The sequence below is a fragment of the Anomaloglossus baeobatrachus genome, chromosome 5, assembly GCF_048569485.1.
Source record: "Anomaloglossus baeobatrachus isolate aAnoBae1 chromosome 5, aAnoBae1.hap1, whole genome shotgun sequence".
Taxonomy (NCBI): Eukaryota; Metazoa; Chordata; class Amphibia; order Anura; family Aromobatidae; genus Anomaloglossus; species Anomaloglossus baeobatrachus.
Genome location: NC_134357.1, coordinates 98,080,731 through 98,096,624, shown reverse-complemented (window position 1 = coordinate 98,096,624; position 15,894 = coordinate 98,080,731). Strand labels below are relative to the sequence as shown.

The 15,894-nt window shown below is 42.3% G+C and overlaps 1 protein-coding gene across 1 annotated transcript in view; it reads right to left on the bottom strand.

Moving 5' to 3' along the window:
• The window catches only part of PCDH15 (protocadherin related 15), a 2,365,808-nt gene that overhangs the window by 548,810 nt on the left and 1,801,104 nt on the right, over positions 1-15,894 (bottom strand). Inside the window, exon 23 of the mRNA XM_075348720.1 lies at positions 867-1,007. Within this exon, the coding sequence (XP_075204835.1) occupies positions 867-1,007 (141 nt within the window). The remainder of the gene's footprint in view (positions 1-866; positions 1,008-15,894) is intronic.

Sequence of the window (15,894 nt, the reverse complement as noted above, 5' to 3'; positions counted from 1 at the left end):
CTCTTGACTCTCTAATTAGGTCTATTGGACAAATAGGCATTGAAAAGAGTAGCAGTGGTCATTTGTGACTATGTCACTGCATTGAGGTTTTATCACAATGAAGACAAAATGGGTATCCGGACCCCTTTTGTAGTGATTGTGAGGGTACATGGGGTGGGTACCATTTTAAACAGACATTTATTACCTATCCTTTAGAGATGACAACTGTCTGTGCTACAAGAAAGTAGCATCCTATAGGCAAATGCACTGGTCTGCACAACACCCTTAGCCTAAAACATAACACTACACTATGGGCAGAGGAGGAGCAAGGGCCTGGAGGGTGGTCCCCCATAAAAAATAGGAACCCGACAATCCTACAACAACATGAAGATCAGAGATAACTGGAGCTCTGGAGTCTTCCTAGGAACGTCCCTCCAGTGGAATAGAAGAAATTTGTGTTCTGTCAGCTTAGACCACAGGATAGGCACCCGCTGAATATCACCTCTCATATGTGATTGTTTTCCCTGCATCTGTCGCTATTTGCTTGTCTATGGCATGGTCTCTTGTGAACATGTTATACCACCCATGGATGTGTACCTTTTGATTGCTGGACAAGTAAAAGTCCATCTGTTTTATTATTGAACCATCTCCTGACTCTCCTGTTTCCCTCTGCCAACAGCAAGGGGCATGCCACTAACATTTAGCTACGGGGAAACAGTAATATCTGTGTTAACCCTTGCACATCTACAGCTATGTGCCTTTCACTGCACTGGTGTGCCAGGTGCCGGCCACGGCCACCAACCCTAATGCCACTTGTAGATAATCCAACCGATGCCCGGTGTCCAAGGGTAAAGTTCATTTACAGAAAAACAATAAGAAAAACTTACCCTGAAAATTGTACTGGGGTCTTCATTAAGATTAACCCTTGTTACAACACGACCAGAATTCTCCTCCACATCAAATATACTAGCACTATATGGAAACAGGGACACATCCACCTTATATCTGACACGACTGGCAGGCGTTCCCTAAAAGAAACACAAAAGTAAATATAACTTGCCACTCGAAATCTGTGATGACCATTTTCAATAAAGATGGCATTTTTACATTTACTACATTAACGAAAAATTAGTGCTTATATTGAATTTAGTCATAAACAGGATAAAAATAAATGACAGTTATGTAAGTAAATAGGTACCTTTAGTAAAAAAAAAAAAAAAATGAAATAAACCAATATAAATTAAAATGAGGCAGAGTTCAAATCAGAGGCAGAAAACAAGAAATGATTATTAAGATATTGCATCACTTCCTTTTTTGGTATTTTTGTAGATTTGTTTTCCTTAGATAGAATTGCTTTATAAATTCTAAAATTTTCTTTGCAAATCATAGAGTGACGTGTTTATAAATCCTCATCGCCTAGCCATCTAAAGGCTAACTTAGATGGCCCTAAATAGTGTCAAAGATGGGATAGAGGTCATCTGTGGTGAGGTTGGATTCAGCTGACTACTGTGACCCAAATAACTATCCCAAACAACTCCCCATGTGGTGAATAATAAAGCGGGAAAACAACAATATTTTTAGTGGATGGAGATTGGACACAACTTTATTCTTTTCATAAAACACCATAGAATAAAAAGCAAACTTTTGTCAGATGAAATACATATGCAGATAAGCCCACTATGCCAGTGCCTGACTTCCTGATTGCTAAGTCAACCAAAATGGTCACCATCTTTGTGAATGAAATACTCACAGCTGTAACTTTATTCTAAATAAAATACTATCAGAAAACAAAAGAGATGAACATAATCACCTTGGGACAACCTTTTATTCTTCAGGATTCTACAGAAGATGAGAAACCACTAAAATTACTACTTATAAAGGTACTCAGGTGGGATGATAATAACTTAGATGTGTATTGGAGAAATTGGACTAGGGTAAAGGCCCCGTTACACGCAACGACATCGCTAACGAGATATTGCTGGGGTCACGGAATACGTTAGTGACATCGTTGCGTGTGACACCTATGAGCGACAGCTAACAATCTGAAAAATGGCAAAAATCGTTGATTGTTGACACGTTGTTCCTTTCCCAAATATCGTTGCTCATTTTGGACGCAGGTTGTTCGTCGTTCCTGAGGCAGCAAATATCGCTACGTGTGACACCCCGGGAACGACGAACAGCGTTCCTGCGTCATCCGACAACGAGGTGGGAGTGACGTTAATGCGGCTGCTCTTCACCATTCCGCTTCTATTGGTGGCCCGCTTTGTAACATCGCTGTGACGCTGCACAAACCGCCCCCATAAAAAAAGAGTTTGTTCACCAGCCACAGCGACGTCGTTAGGAAGGTATGTGCGTGTGACGCGTACTAGCAATATTGTTCGCCACGTGCAGTGATTTGCAAATGAGGCACGCACAACGGGGGCGGGTGTGATCGCTAGCAACATTGCTAGTGATGTCGCAGCGTGTGAAGCAACCTTAAGTGGCACCAACCACCAGGTGGAAGTGAAGATGGAGTTGATAAAGCAAGTCATGGGGACTGGAAGGAGGATTAATAGCAAAACTGTAGTGCCCAACAGACAGGGGCACTTACCATAAGGATTATGAATAATGCTAGAATGGTGTGCACAGACTGAGGGATCCATTGTCTTACTTCTGAAGTATGCTGCAGGATACGCTAAGGACATGGATCCTATATCCACAGATGATTATGTCATCGCAAGTTAGAGAATTGTGGGGTATGTCAGTGTTGCACATAACAGGTCAGGACAAAAAAATGCATTTCATGTAAAAAAAATTCAAATTTGTCATTTTACATAGATTTTCCCGGAAAATTTGATTTGCAGAAAAGTTATATTCTCCCCAAACATAACGTCCCATAATATGATCTGGGGTCTCAACAGAACCCAGATTATAATAAACAAAAGATGTAAAACAGTAAAAAAAAATATTTTACTCATCTCAATACTTATGTCTCCACTCACAACGATCACTTATCTGATCGCAGTCGCATGTGCTGAAATCCCCTCTCATGCTAGGCCAGAACTTCTGGCTCTCATGAGACCACGGAAAGTGCTGAACAAGCATGAAAAAGATCACAATTTCACTGTATCACAATGAGCGGAATGACTATACATACATGAACAGAAGCATACTGGTCCTCATCATATCCAGAAGACCCAGTCTAGTGTGAGAGACCCAGTCATTTCAGCACGAGTGGCGGTGATTAGAATATGATCACTGAGTGATGGTGATGAACAGAGGGGCTGAAGAGGTGAGTATAAGTATTTTTTAACCTTTTGATGGCCCATTACTGGGTAGAAAAATGATGATCTTTAGCAGCAGGTGCGGATTTTGCAAAAATTCTAGAATTAAATTTCACTGCAATAAATTTGCTCATCTGTAGAATGTATAGCAAAAGGTGAATGCAATATCTCTAAAGCTGGGGTCACACTAAACGACAGCGACAACGACGTCGCTGTTACGTCACTATTTTCTGTGACGTAGCAGCGACCTTGTAAGTCGCTGTTATGATCGCTGCTTAGCTGTCAAACACAGCAGCCGAAGCAGCGATCATAACGACACGCATCGCTGTGCTGCAACATGTGCAGAGAGCAGGGAGCCGCTCACACTGAGCGCTGGCTTCTTGCTCTCCTAGCTACAGTACACATCGGGTTAATTACACGATGTGTACTGCAGCTACATGTGCAGAGAGCAGGGAGCCGCGCGCACTGCTTAGCTCTGGCTCCCTACTCTCCTAGCTACAGTACACATCGGGTTAATTACACGATGTGTACTGCAGCTACATGTGCAGAGAGCAGGGAGCCGCGCACACTGCTTAGCGCTGGCTCCCTACTCTCCTAGCTACAGTACACATCGGGTTAATTACACGATGTGTACTGCAGCTACATGTGCAGAGAGCAGGAGCCGGCGCTGGCAGCGTGAGAGCGGCGGAGGCTGGTAACGAAAGTAAATATCGGGTAACCACCTTGATTACCCGATGTTTACCTTGGTTAAAGCTTACCGCAGCTGCCAGATGCCGGCTCCTGCTCCCTGCTCGCTTCATTTCATTGCTCTCTCGCTGTCACACACAGCGATCTGTGCGTCACAGCGGGAGAGTGACGACCAAAAAATGAAGCTGGACATTCAGCAACGAGCGGCGACCTCACAGCAGGGGCCAGCTCGTTGCTGGATGTCACACACAGCGACAGCGACGGGATGTCGCTGCAACGTCACAGAAAATGGTGACGTAGCAGTGACGTCATTGTCGCTGTGTGTGACACCACCTTTAGAAGAGACTAGACAAGGTGTGCCTGTCATTTAAGACAATCAGAAAATAGCAGGTGAAGAACTAGACAAAGTAGTAATTGAGATTACTGGGCCATTAAAAAGCCATGTATAAAATTAAGCTGAATATGGAACAAAATTAGGGCATTTCATCCACTGGAAGTGTGTGGGTTAGTGCAAATGGTTTATAGATGGTATAAGCAAAATAGCTTTTCGTAAACAAAAAGTTTACACTACATTGATGACATTAAAAGTCAATGTCCAAGTTTGCTAAGAATGTTGAGTTTTTATACCACTCTAAGCAAATGAAGATGCTGATGTGATTTTTGACAAATTTCTTAAACGGTTCATGCTTCTTAACAAATGTAGTATATATTATCTGTCTCAAAAATATGGCCAGTGATAACGAAAAATCACCTTCCTTTTTCCACCCTCTAAAAGCAAGAACATTGCTGCACATTATTTCATCCCCTAGTGTCTCCATGCTGTAACATGTTCAGCTGGAGCTAACTCAGTATCTGTGGCCCCCGCCCACCGAAATACCCATTCAGTCACGATTCCTCTGTGCAGAGCATCTTGCATTTGGAGATGTTCTGTTGTGTTTCTTTAAGCACTTGCTCACAGGTTGTTTGACAACACAGTATTCCATGCAGGTTCTGGGACGTGCTTTTACTCAGGTGTTCGACCTTCCTGGTAATTGCTCTGTTTCATTACTGAGCATGCTCTCTGGTTCTGCAGCTGTGTTCTTGGCTTGTGTTTGTGATTGTGTTCTGATCTAAGTTTCTTGACTCTGGACCATTCATTGACTCCTCTCTGCCCGCTCCCTGTTCTTAATGTTACCTCCTGGCTTCTGACCCCGGACGATTTACCTGACCACGTTTCTGTCTGCTCTCTGAATCTAATATGTACCCTTTTGGAATTTTGACGCTCGGCCTGTGACTTGACTGTGTTTCTGCTAACTCCCTGCGTCCTGTCATGTGCTCTTGTTTCCTGACCCCGGCTTGTCTGACTACCCTTGCATCTATACTATCCGTAAGTAATGACTAGCTTCACACATTCAATGTGGAGAAATAATTTATTTACAATGTTTTGCCCAATTTATGGCTTCTTTTGTAAGTTTCTAAACTTTCACTCTTATTTGATATCGTATACGTCAGTGAAAGGTCCAGGACCTTTTTTTTTATCAGCACCATTAAAAACCACAATAATAACATTTTCTTTGTGATGTGGAATTTTTCAGCAGTATGTCTCTGTCCCAAGTCTATTTGCATTCCTTTATCATTCAAGGTTGAATATCTGAGTACAAAACAACCTGTTTTCTAAATGCATAGCATGAAACATTCTAACATATTAGATAATTGAATTAGTGTGGGAGAATTGTAATGAAATATTCTGCCAACATTTCTAAATCATGAATATCACAAGAATATGGTGTCTCTACAAATCCATGATAATCATAGTTTTCTACAATAAGTATCAATTTGCTGCTAATTTATTGCAGTTAGAGAGACCCAATTAACATTTGGCATTGCTACCACAAAATTATCAGTAAGACAGAGAGATCTCTAATCAGACAGAGACAAACAAACAGAATGCGTTGTTGGAGCTGAACACAGTAACAAGATAATACAAAAAGTAAAAGTTCTAAAGAATTATCCACCAGTGAAACAACAGAAAAAAGCATTTTATTTGACATGTATTGTTTACATCTCATCAAAGGGAGAGATAAACTGACACTATAATTTTAGTTTTCTACATCTTTCCTCCTACACTTCCACATTGCAACAAACTCTCTCTAGTATGTAAGATGTTTACTCTTAAAGGAGATCTAGAGATCATTGAGAAAAGTCTGTAATCAAAACCATCTCTATATGACATCCAGTCTAATAACAGCAGCTTCTATTCTGGTGGATACAAGTTCAAAATGTAGAAGGCCTTTCATCAGACTGGACGATGTGTAATAATATAGAAGTATCTACAATTTATACTCTCTATAATTTGGTTAGAAATTATCTCCATTTTCTGATGACCCATATTCAAAAAAATATTGTGAAATGCTAGTAAAACATCTGAAATGCTGTAATTAACAAACATAGATTTAACATATACATACATCTCATGACACAGTATCACAAAATATTCGTTTTATTTATAAAATGTGATGCATTTCACTATATGGCGTTAGTGTGATGCACATCACTAGGTGGCACTAGTTACTACTTGAGTGCAGTGTGAACACAGAGAGGTAGTCATGCAAGCTGGGATCAGAAACCAGGAGAACACGATTGGATACAGGGAGCAGGCAAATACAAGATCAAGAAAGGATGCCAGGAGAGTATGTATAGGGTACAAGGAGCAGGTGGAGACATGGTCAGGAGAATGTCCAAAGGTCAGAAGCCAGGATGTAACAACAAAGACAGGGGGATGGGCAGAGCAAAGTCAACAACAGTCCAGGGTCAAGAAGATCAGATAACTGTACACAGAAGCCCTACTGCAGAACCAGTATGTACAACTGGCGATGTTCCGGGCGAGCATGCTCACTAACAAAACAGAGTAATCACCCGAAACAAGAAGGACTTGAGTAAACCACTCCCAACACCAGCGTAGGACCTAGTGTTGAGAAATAACCTGTCCACAGGAATTCAAGACAAACAACAGAACATTTAAACCTGCAAAACGCACTGCGTGACAGAACAGGCAAGTACCGGCTCTGCAGGAGAGCCTGACAAAACATAACAAAGCAAAATATGTTCCACACATCAGAACCATGACATAAAGCTAATCATCTCACATCACATGAGAGAAGCTGAGACATGAGCTAAGTTAAGGAAACCAATCAGTTTTTTCCTGCATCTGTCACTACAAGTCAAAATTTGGGCTGACCGTGGCTTCTCCTGACAATGTTAACATTTTAAAGAAAGCATTGGGTGTTATAATTCTGAAGAGACAGTTTCTTTAACCTTGGATCTTGGAATTAATAACAATACAGTTTTTAAATCATAGTCATACTGTATATACATGCATCTATCTATCTATCTATCTAATTAATAACAAAGGCAAGAAAAAAAATAATGATTGTCTCTAGTGATGAGCTGATATAATTGCAGAGGAATTGAATTTCAAGAAATTTGTGGTTTGTTGTGAATTTATCATTTTCAAAAATTAGCCCTGCACCATTTCCCCCATTGCTGAAGCATCAGAGACTGGGATAACATCATTATGGATTGCCACGTGGGCCTCTCTATACTGCCCTGCACTTATGACAGCTTATGAAGTATCATATCATGTACAGAGGTGGTGGTCAGTACCTGGGCCATCACAGCTCAGCAGTTCCCAGTGAAGCACAGTAACAGTATATATGGCTAAGTTGTTTTCCATTTCCAGAGTTTTTGGTTATATTTCTCTTCTGCAAAGTGTAAACTTTTGTCATTAGTGGGGTCTCTCTTGCTCACTCTTCCATGTGGAGTGATAGTTCTTATGGTCAGCAGTCTCACGGCTGTACAGTTTAAAAGCTTTCGATTAGCGGGGTCCTCTTTAACTCCTGTACAGTGTAACATCTTAGGATAAGTTCTGTGCTCCTTACCCTAATGGGTAAAGGGTAAGCTCTTCTGGTCAGTGGGGTCCACTCTCTCCTAATAAGTGTAAGTTCTTATGGTCAACGGTGGCCCCTCTCTTGCCTAGATAGTGAGCTCTTTTGGTTATTGGGTCTTCTCTTGCTTGACTGTAAAATGAAAGCACTTATGGTCAGCAGGGTCCCATTTTTGTCACCTCCGCAGAGTGTAAGCTCTTATGGTCATATGGGTTTTCTTTCTTCTTAAGAGTTAAAGTACTTTTGGTCAGTGGTGTCCTCTCTATCTCCTGTAAGTGTAAGCTCTTATGATCAAAGGAGTTCTCTCTCTCCTAAAATGGGTAAGAACTTATAGTCATTGGAGTCCATTTTCTCCGAAACAGTGTAAGTACTTATGCTCAATGGGTCCTCTCTCTAGCATTGAGAGTGAACTATATTGGTTAGCGGTTCCTCTCTCTTTGCCTGCAAAGTGAAAGCTCTTATGGTCAATGAGCTTCTCTCCCTCGTCTTCCTTTTTATGTACTCTATGAACAATTACAAACTTTCAAGAACTAAAATCAAATTTGATTGTTGAATTTGAATGTTAAAAGGTTTACTAATTACTATAAAAAGGGAAAATGGCACTGTGAATTGAATCAATATTTTTGACTTTTGAGACTCTTAATGCCGCTTTACATGCAACGACATTGCTAACGAGATGTCGTTGGGGTCACGGAACTCGTGACGCAGATCCAGCCTCGTTAGCGATGACGTTGTGTGTCAAATGAATGACTGTTAACGATCAAAATTAGTTACCTTATCGTTGATCATTGGCACGTCGTTCCATTCCCGATTACCGTTGCTGTTGCAGGACGCAGGTTTTTCGACGTTCCTGAGGCAGTACACATCGCTATGTGTGACACCGCAGGAACAAGCAACAACCTCGTACCTGCGGCTGCCCGCAATGAGGAAGAAAGGAGGTGGGCGGGATGTTCGTTCCGCTCATCTCCGCCCCTCCGCTTCTATTGGGCGGCCACTTAGTGACGTTGCTGTGACGCTGAACGAACTGCCCCTTTATAAAGGAGGCAGTTTGAAGGCCACAGTGACGTCGCTAGGCAGATAAGTAAAGGGCCCTTTACACGCTGCGATATCACAAGTGATATTGCTAGCAAGCATACCCGCCCCCGTCAGTTGTGCGTCATGGGCAAATCGCTGCACGTGGTGCACAACATCGCTAACACACGTCATACATACTTACCTGCCTAGCGACGTCGCTGTGGCCGGCGAACCGCCTCCTTTCTAAGATGTCACTTAGCAGCCGCCCAATAGAAGCGGAGGGGCGGAGATGAGCGGGACGAAAATCCCGCCTACCTTCTTCCTTCCTCATTGCGGGCGGCCGCAGGTACGAGGTTGTTCCTCTTTCCTGCGGTGTCACACATAGCGATGTGTGCTGCCGCAAGAACGACAAGCAATCCTCGTCCTGAAACAGCAACGATAATCGGGAATGGAACGACGCGTCAACGATCAATGAAAAGGTAAGTAATTTTGATCGTTAACAGTCATTTGTGTGTTTTACACGCAACGACGTCGCTAATGAGGCCAGTTGTGTGTCACGAATTCCGTGACCCCAGTGACATCTTGTTAGCGATGTCATTGCATGTAAAGCGGCCTTATGTGTGACGGGTGTTAGCGATGTTAGGTGCCGCGGGCAGTGATTTGCCCGTGATACAGAACTGACGGGGATGGGTACGCTCGCTAGCGATATCGCTTGCGATATCACAGCGTGTAAAGTGCCCTTTACTCCATACCATACATAAACATTGGATCTGATTCTGTTTGATGTACACTGGTGCTCAGCATTACCACTAAAATTTGTATATGCAGGCAAAAGGTAAAGTAGCAGCAATCACCATCGATCTTTCAGATATTTTATTAATCCCTTATGGTTTGAAAATGCAGGTAAAAAGTCTATTTCTTGCCTATGGCACTACTTCCAGGCCCCTTGGAAAAGATTGTACAGAAAGGAGTAATATTAATCTCCTGCTGTGGTCTTTATGCTGGGATCAGTCCCATTTTCATCCAGAAAAGTAGGATGATTTTTTCTCACTTATCATCTGTATGCTGTCCTTATACAATCTGTTTTTTTCTCACTAATTATTACTCATTTACAGTCATGTACAGTATCATTTACAGTGTTCTCTGCTACGGAATTGTAATGTATCAGTAGAAAAACGGATGCCACTTGGATGGTCCATCTGGTGTACGTTTTTCTATCACACCCGTTGACTTGTATTGGCGAGTCTCACACTATTTCAGCATCCACTTATAGCGTGCTGCAACTTTATTCTCATCCAGAATCTGAAAAAAAACTGACCATCTGCTTTGACTCATTTACCAATATTGGTCTGCGTGCAATGCAAGATTTTCTCGTATTGTACTCTTCCGATAAATACCATTGTGTGACTGAGGCCTTATAAAGATAATCATAGCAAGAAAACTTACTAAACCTACACGCATTCCCTTATGATCTGAGCTAAAGTTATATCTTCAAGTACAAGGATCACATGTGAATGTACAGGGTTTACAGCTTAGGAAAGAAGGAGTGAACAATACTAAGCGCAACCCAGAGTCTACCGTGCTATGGATGGAATATAGCTTCTAAGAACCTAGAGGGTTAGACGGACAACAGCAGATTAAAGTTAAGTTAATTGCACACAAAATTTAAAGGAATAACAGAAAAGAAACGCAAAATTCAAGTGACCTTCCTAACTACCTATATGGCGTGTACAGCACGCTTAACCAGCGTACACACCAGTACAAAAAATGCAATTAGAGTGACCTGCCTGTATACACTGCACAGTATGCTTAACCCGTACACACACACCGATATTAAGAACTCAATTCATGCGACTTGCCTGACACTCTAACACCATAAAGGCTACTTTACACGCTGCGATATCGGTCCCGATATCGCTAGCGTGGGTACCTGCCCGTGCCGCACAACATCGCGCAGACCCGTCACAAATACTTACCTGCCTGGCGACGTCGCTGTGACCGGTGAACCACCTCCTTTCTAAGGGGGCGGTCCGTGCGGCGTCACAGCGACGTCACTGAGCGGCCGCCCAATAGAAGCGGAGGGGCGGAGATGAGTGGCCGGAACATCCCGCCCACCTCCTTCCTTCCTCATAGCGGCCGGGAGGCAGATAGCGATGTGTGCTGCCGCAGGAGCGACGAACTATATCGTTACTGCTGCAGTAACGATAATCGAGAATGGACCCCCATGTCACCGATGAGCGATTTTGCACGTTTTTGCATTGATGCAAAATCGCTCAACTGTGTCACACGCAGCAACATTGCTAATGCGGCCGGATGTGCATCACAAATTCCGTGACCCCAACGACTCCGCATTAGCGATGTCGCAGCGTGTAAAGCCCCCTTAAGGCTGACAAAGACTGAGCGCCGTCTTGCATCAGCGGCATCCATATATAACCTAAGCACCACCCCAAACAAGCTCATGCCCAGTCAGCGTGGGTGTCGTCCACCGGCCAATTCAGGGATGCTATGTCACATGCATGCGCAATGACCCATTTTCTGCACTTTGACTCTGGCTGAGCAGATTCAATCTGCGCATGCGTAATGGCCCGTTGTTTTCTGCACTTAGACTCTGGCTGAGCACATTCAGTGCACAGAACGTCACAAGATTGCGGCAGCTGTTGAGACTGGCACCTAGGCAGACTAGTGGCCGTAAAGGAATCTCGGGCATGGGAGAGACAGAGGGCACCTGGAGGCCGCCTCCTTCCTGGGTCGGACTCCAGGTGCCCTCTGTCTCTCCCGTGCCCGAGATTCCTTTACGGCCACTAGTCTGCCTAGGTGCCAGTTGTAGTTACAATGTAGGAGCCCACATATTTTATCCTTTTCTATTTAAAGATTTTTATCCAGGCAATGTCTTAAAAACAGTAAAAAAAAAAAAAAAGATTTCTTAACTTTAGTTATTAAATAATTTTATTTAGAAAAACCCCAAAAAAATAATTTTAATGGAAAAACTGCCACACAATTAAAGTTATATTGTAATAAAAGAAGAACATTTCCTTATGCATCTATATGCAAATTATCGCTTGGGTAAGCTTTGAGTTTCACCTTAATAGATGCAGTAATTAGTAGAAGAATTACGTCTCTGCCTTTTTCAAAGATACTGTCTTAATTCCCCGAGTGCCAAAAAGTATAAGACTTCAGGGTAAGACTTTGGAAGAGTAATAGATCTCAAATGTCACAAAGTGCACTGTAACCTTTTGTTACCTTGCAAGACTTTTTGATGAATGTCTGCCCGGATGACGGAGAATGTATGTCTGAAGCATAACATATGCTCTATAGCTTTACATTTTGCAGATATCCTGCCAAAAACTAATGTTCTCATATTATGAAGCTGCCAGTATAAAGCTATCAACACTTTGTAGCTGGTCATAACAGAGAGCTAACAAAGGTTGTCATAGAAATATTAGTATCATTAATCATGTCTCTTCAGCTGCTAAGTTTTAACACAATGGCCGAGACGTTATTCTTGAGTATTAAAATGAAGTATGTAGAAATCTTTAATTTTGCATACTGGTCAATGCTTCTAGGATAAGAAAAAAAACTGTATTTGTAAATATAAAAAATATTCTATATAATGAAAAATGACAGTAAATTTATGGATTTTCCACATGCCTCCCATAATGTCATTTAAAGGAGAAAAATGAAATCAGTATGCCGTTCTGACAGAGAGACTCCCACAGCCAATGTGAACATCATCAATCTATCACAGACTATGACAATTCACTATTAAGCATTAGGGAACCGTATTGTCAAAAGTTTTTAATGTTCCTTTTCTTTCAACTACGTCTATGATAATTTAAAACTCTATTAAATAATTGTATGAAATATTATCAAATAAATCTATGAAATATTATTAATATATTATATGAAGTGGCTCTAAGCCAAGCAGAAGCTGATAGAGGTAGTCGTTTTGAGTCACAAACAGATTGGGGGGGATTGCCAAGATCCTCTGATGCTTTCTGAAAAAATGCCAAAAATGCAGTTGCAAAGGCCAAAGGTGCACATTAAAGGGGTATTTCCATTTCAAAGATCCTATCCCAATATATAGATATATAGTAAGTGTAGTAAAAATATTAGCAAATACCTCCAATTACAAATGTATGAGGCTGTTTGCGCATGTGTGCATTTTTCCTGCATTTTGGCTGCATTTAAAACTGCAGTGTATCATTGTCAAAATGCATGCATTGTGCATCCCCAGCAAAGTGTATGAGAAGTCAGCAAATTCCATGCGTACTTTGCTTTTTTAAACGCAGCGTTTCGAATGCCAAATATTTTACAACATCAATGCATTTAAAAAAACCAACATGTCACTTCTTTTGTGCGTTTTGGTTGCATTTTCCACCCACTCTCTATCTGTCTGTCAGTGTAGGTCTCTCTCTCTCTGTCGGTCTCTCTTTCTGTTGGTCGCTCTTTCTCTCTCCCTCTCTCCCCCTCTTTCATACTCACCGATCACCAACGCTGCACAGCTGTCTCAATGCTCCGGTGGCTTCTCTTTTTTGAAAATGCTGGACGCTCATTATTCCATCTCGTATTCACTGCTTCTCATGCAGTAAAATAAATAATTAAAAAAAAGATGTGCGGTCCCCCCCAAATGACAACCAGCCAAGATAAAGCCACACAGCTGGGGGCTGGTATTCTCAGACTGGGGAGGCCTAATGTTTTTAGGCTGCCCCTCAGCCTAAAAATATCAGCCAGCAGCTGCCCAGAATTGTTGCATCCATTAGAGGCGCCAGTCCCGGTATGTTACCCGGCTCTTCCTGAATTGCCCTGGTGTGGTTGCAATCGGGGTAATAAGGAGTTAATGGCAGCCCATAGCTGCCACTAAGTCCTAGGTTAATTATTGCAGGCATCTATGAGACACCTTCCATGATTAACCTGTAAGTGAAAAAAAAAAAAAAAAAATACACCCAAAACAAAACATCCTCTTTCACCACTTTATTAATCCCCAAACAGCTCTCCAGGTATGACGTAATCCACATGAGGTCCCACAACATTTTCACCACTGCTACATCGGAAGCTGGCAGCGAGCAGCCATAGGGCACGACCGCTAGCTGTCAGACCCATGGAGCAAATGAAGTGAGTCGCGCTTTCAGTGATGCCATCACTCAGGTTACCCGCGGGCGGCAACAGCTGGAGCCTTGCACCTGTGACATCAAGTCGCCCAAGTGACTGAAGTGATCAGCGGTGCCTTCACTCAGGTGATTTGCGGTTATGGGGTGGAGGACTCCAGCTGGCCGCGGGTAACCTGAGTGACGGCAGCGCTGATCGCGCACCTCACTTCAGTCACTTAGGCCGCCACACAGAGACAGATCAGCGCAATGACAATGAAGTTGGGTGACGTTCATCAAGTTCATTCTCATCACGCAGCTCTGTCTCGCAGCCAGCCTTGCTCTATGGGGATGTAGGGATGTAGCAGAGCCGAGTGGGACCACACTGTCAAATACATAAAAAATGCATTAAAAACGCATCCAAAATTCATTCAAAATGCATCCAAAATGCATGTCTTTTGGATGCATTTTTTTACGCACGCGCAGTGTTTACAATTGTCAAAACGCTGCATTTTGTCAACCAGAATGCACATGTGAGGACATAGCCTTATAGTTCTCCTGATACAGCTATGTCACTTACCTCATGTGCAGGGTATTTCAGCATAGGTAACCATGGTTACATCCACTGAAATTGTGACAGTTAGTTACTAGTGGATACTTAAGCTACTGCAATGCCCTTCATATAAGGTAAGCTACATAGCTAATCAGCAAAACTATGCTGCATTTCTAAGTAGACGTATTTCTTAATATTCTTAATATTACACCCACTACATATTGGGATAGGATCAAGGATATAGTAATACCCCTTTAAGTATAAGAACCCACCTAGCAAAATTTAAAATATGATTTTATTTTGCTGATTGACTAATTGAGACATGATTTTAATGCCCCCCCCTCTTCCTGCCTCTCTCATCTATTCCAGAAACATTAGGTTAATTTCAACACATATCAGACTCTCACCTACCTTGAAAAGCTTCAAAAAGAAACTGACAACACACCTCTTCCGGCAAGCCTACAACCTGCCGTAACCCTCAGTCTACTTTAGAACCACACAACTATCTCTACCCTCACCTACTGTATCCCCACCCATCTCTTGTAGACTGTGAGCCCTCGCGGGCAGGGACCTCTCTCCTCCTGTACCAGTTTGTGCCTTGTATTGGTTATGATTAGTGTACTTGTCCCTATTATGTACACTCCTTTCACATATAAAGCCCCATGGAATAAATGGAATGGAATAATAATAATAATAATAACAACTCTTTCTCATGGGGAAGGAATGGGCTTTTAAAAACTCTTAAACAGCGGATGTTTCAATAGAAAAGGAGCAAATTGAGCTGCACCCAGGAGTCTTTTACACCTGCAAAATAGTGACATCATGACAATTTGTATGGATTCCAAATGTGTAGTTTTGTTCATTTTATGTTATGAACATGTAATAAAATGCATTTACACAGAAAAATATTCTAGTGGCCATAATTATTTCCTCAGCTATATATGTTTTCTCTGTAACTGGGGCATGAATTGGTTACAGGAGAACACATTCTCCTATAGTAACAGAAGTCACCAACAGAACTGATCCAGGTCCAATATGGCCAAGTCGCTCTGCTGTACCAGGCAGACATTTTGTGATCCTGTGATTACGGTGCAATAGAACCATCAAAAGTGTTGACGTTTCTATTCGCTATATAGTACTCATTAAGCACTATGCAACAAGCAAAAGAAAGGACAAAAGCCATGAGAAACCACTTGTCTTCTCCTTAGGGGTACTTCTCACAAAGCGAGATCGCTGCTGAGTCACGGTTTTTGTGACGCAGCAGTGACCTCATTAGCGATCTCGCTGTGTGTGACACTGAGCAGCGATCTGGCCCCTGCTGTGAAATCGCTGCTTTACACACAGTGCTGGTTCATTTTTTGGACTTTGCTCTCCCGCTGTGAAGCACACAT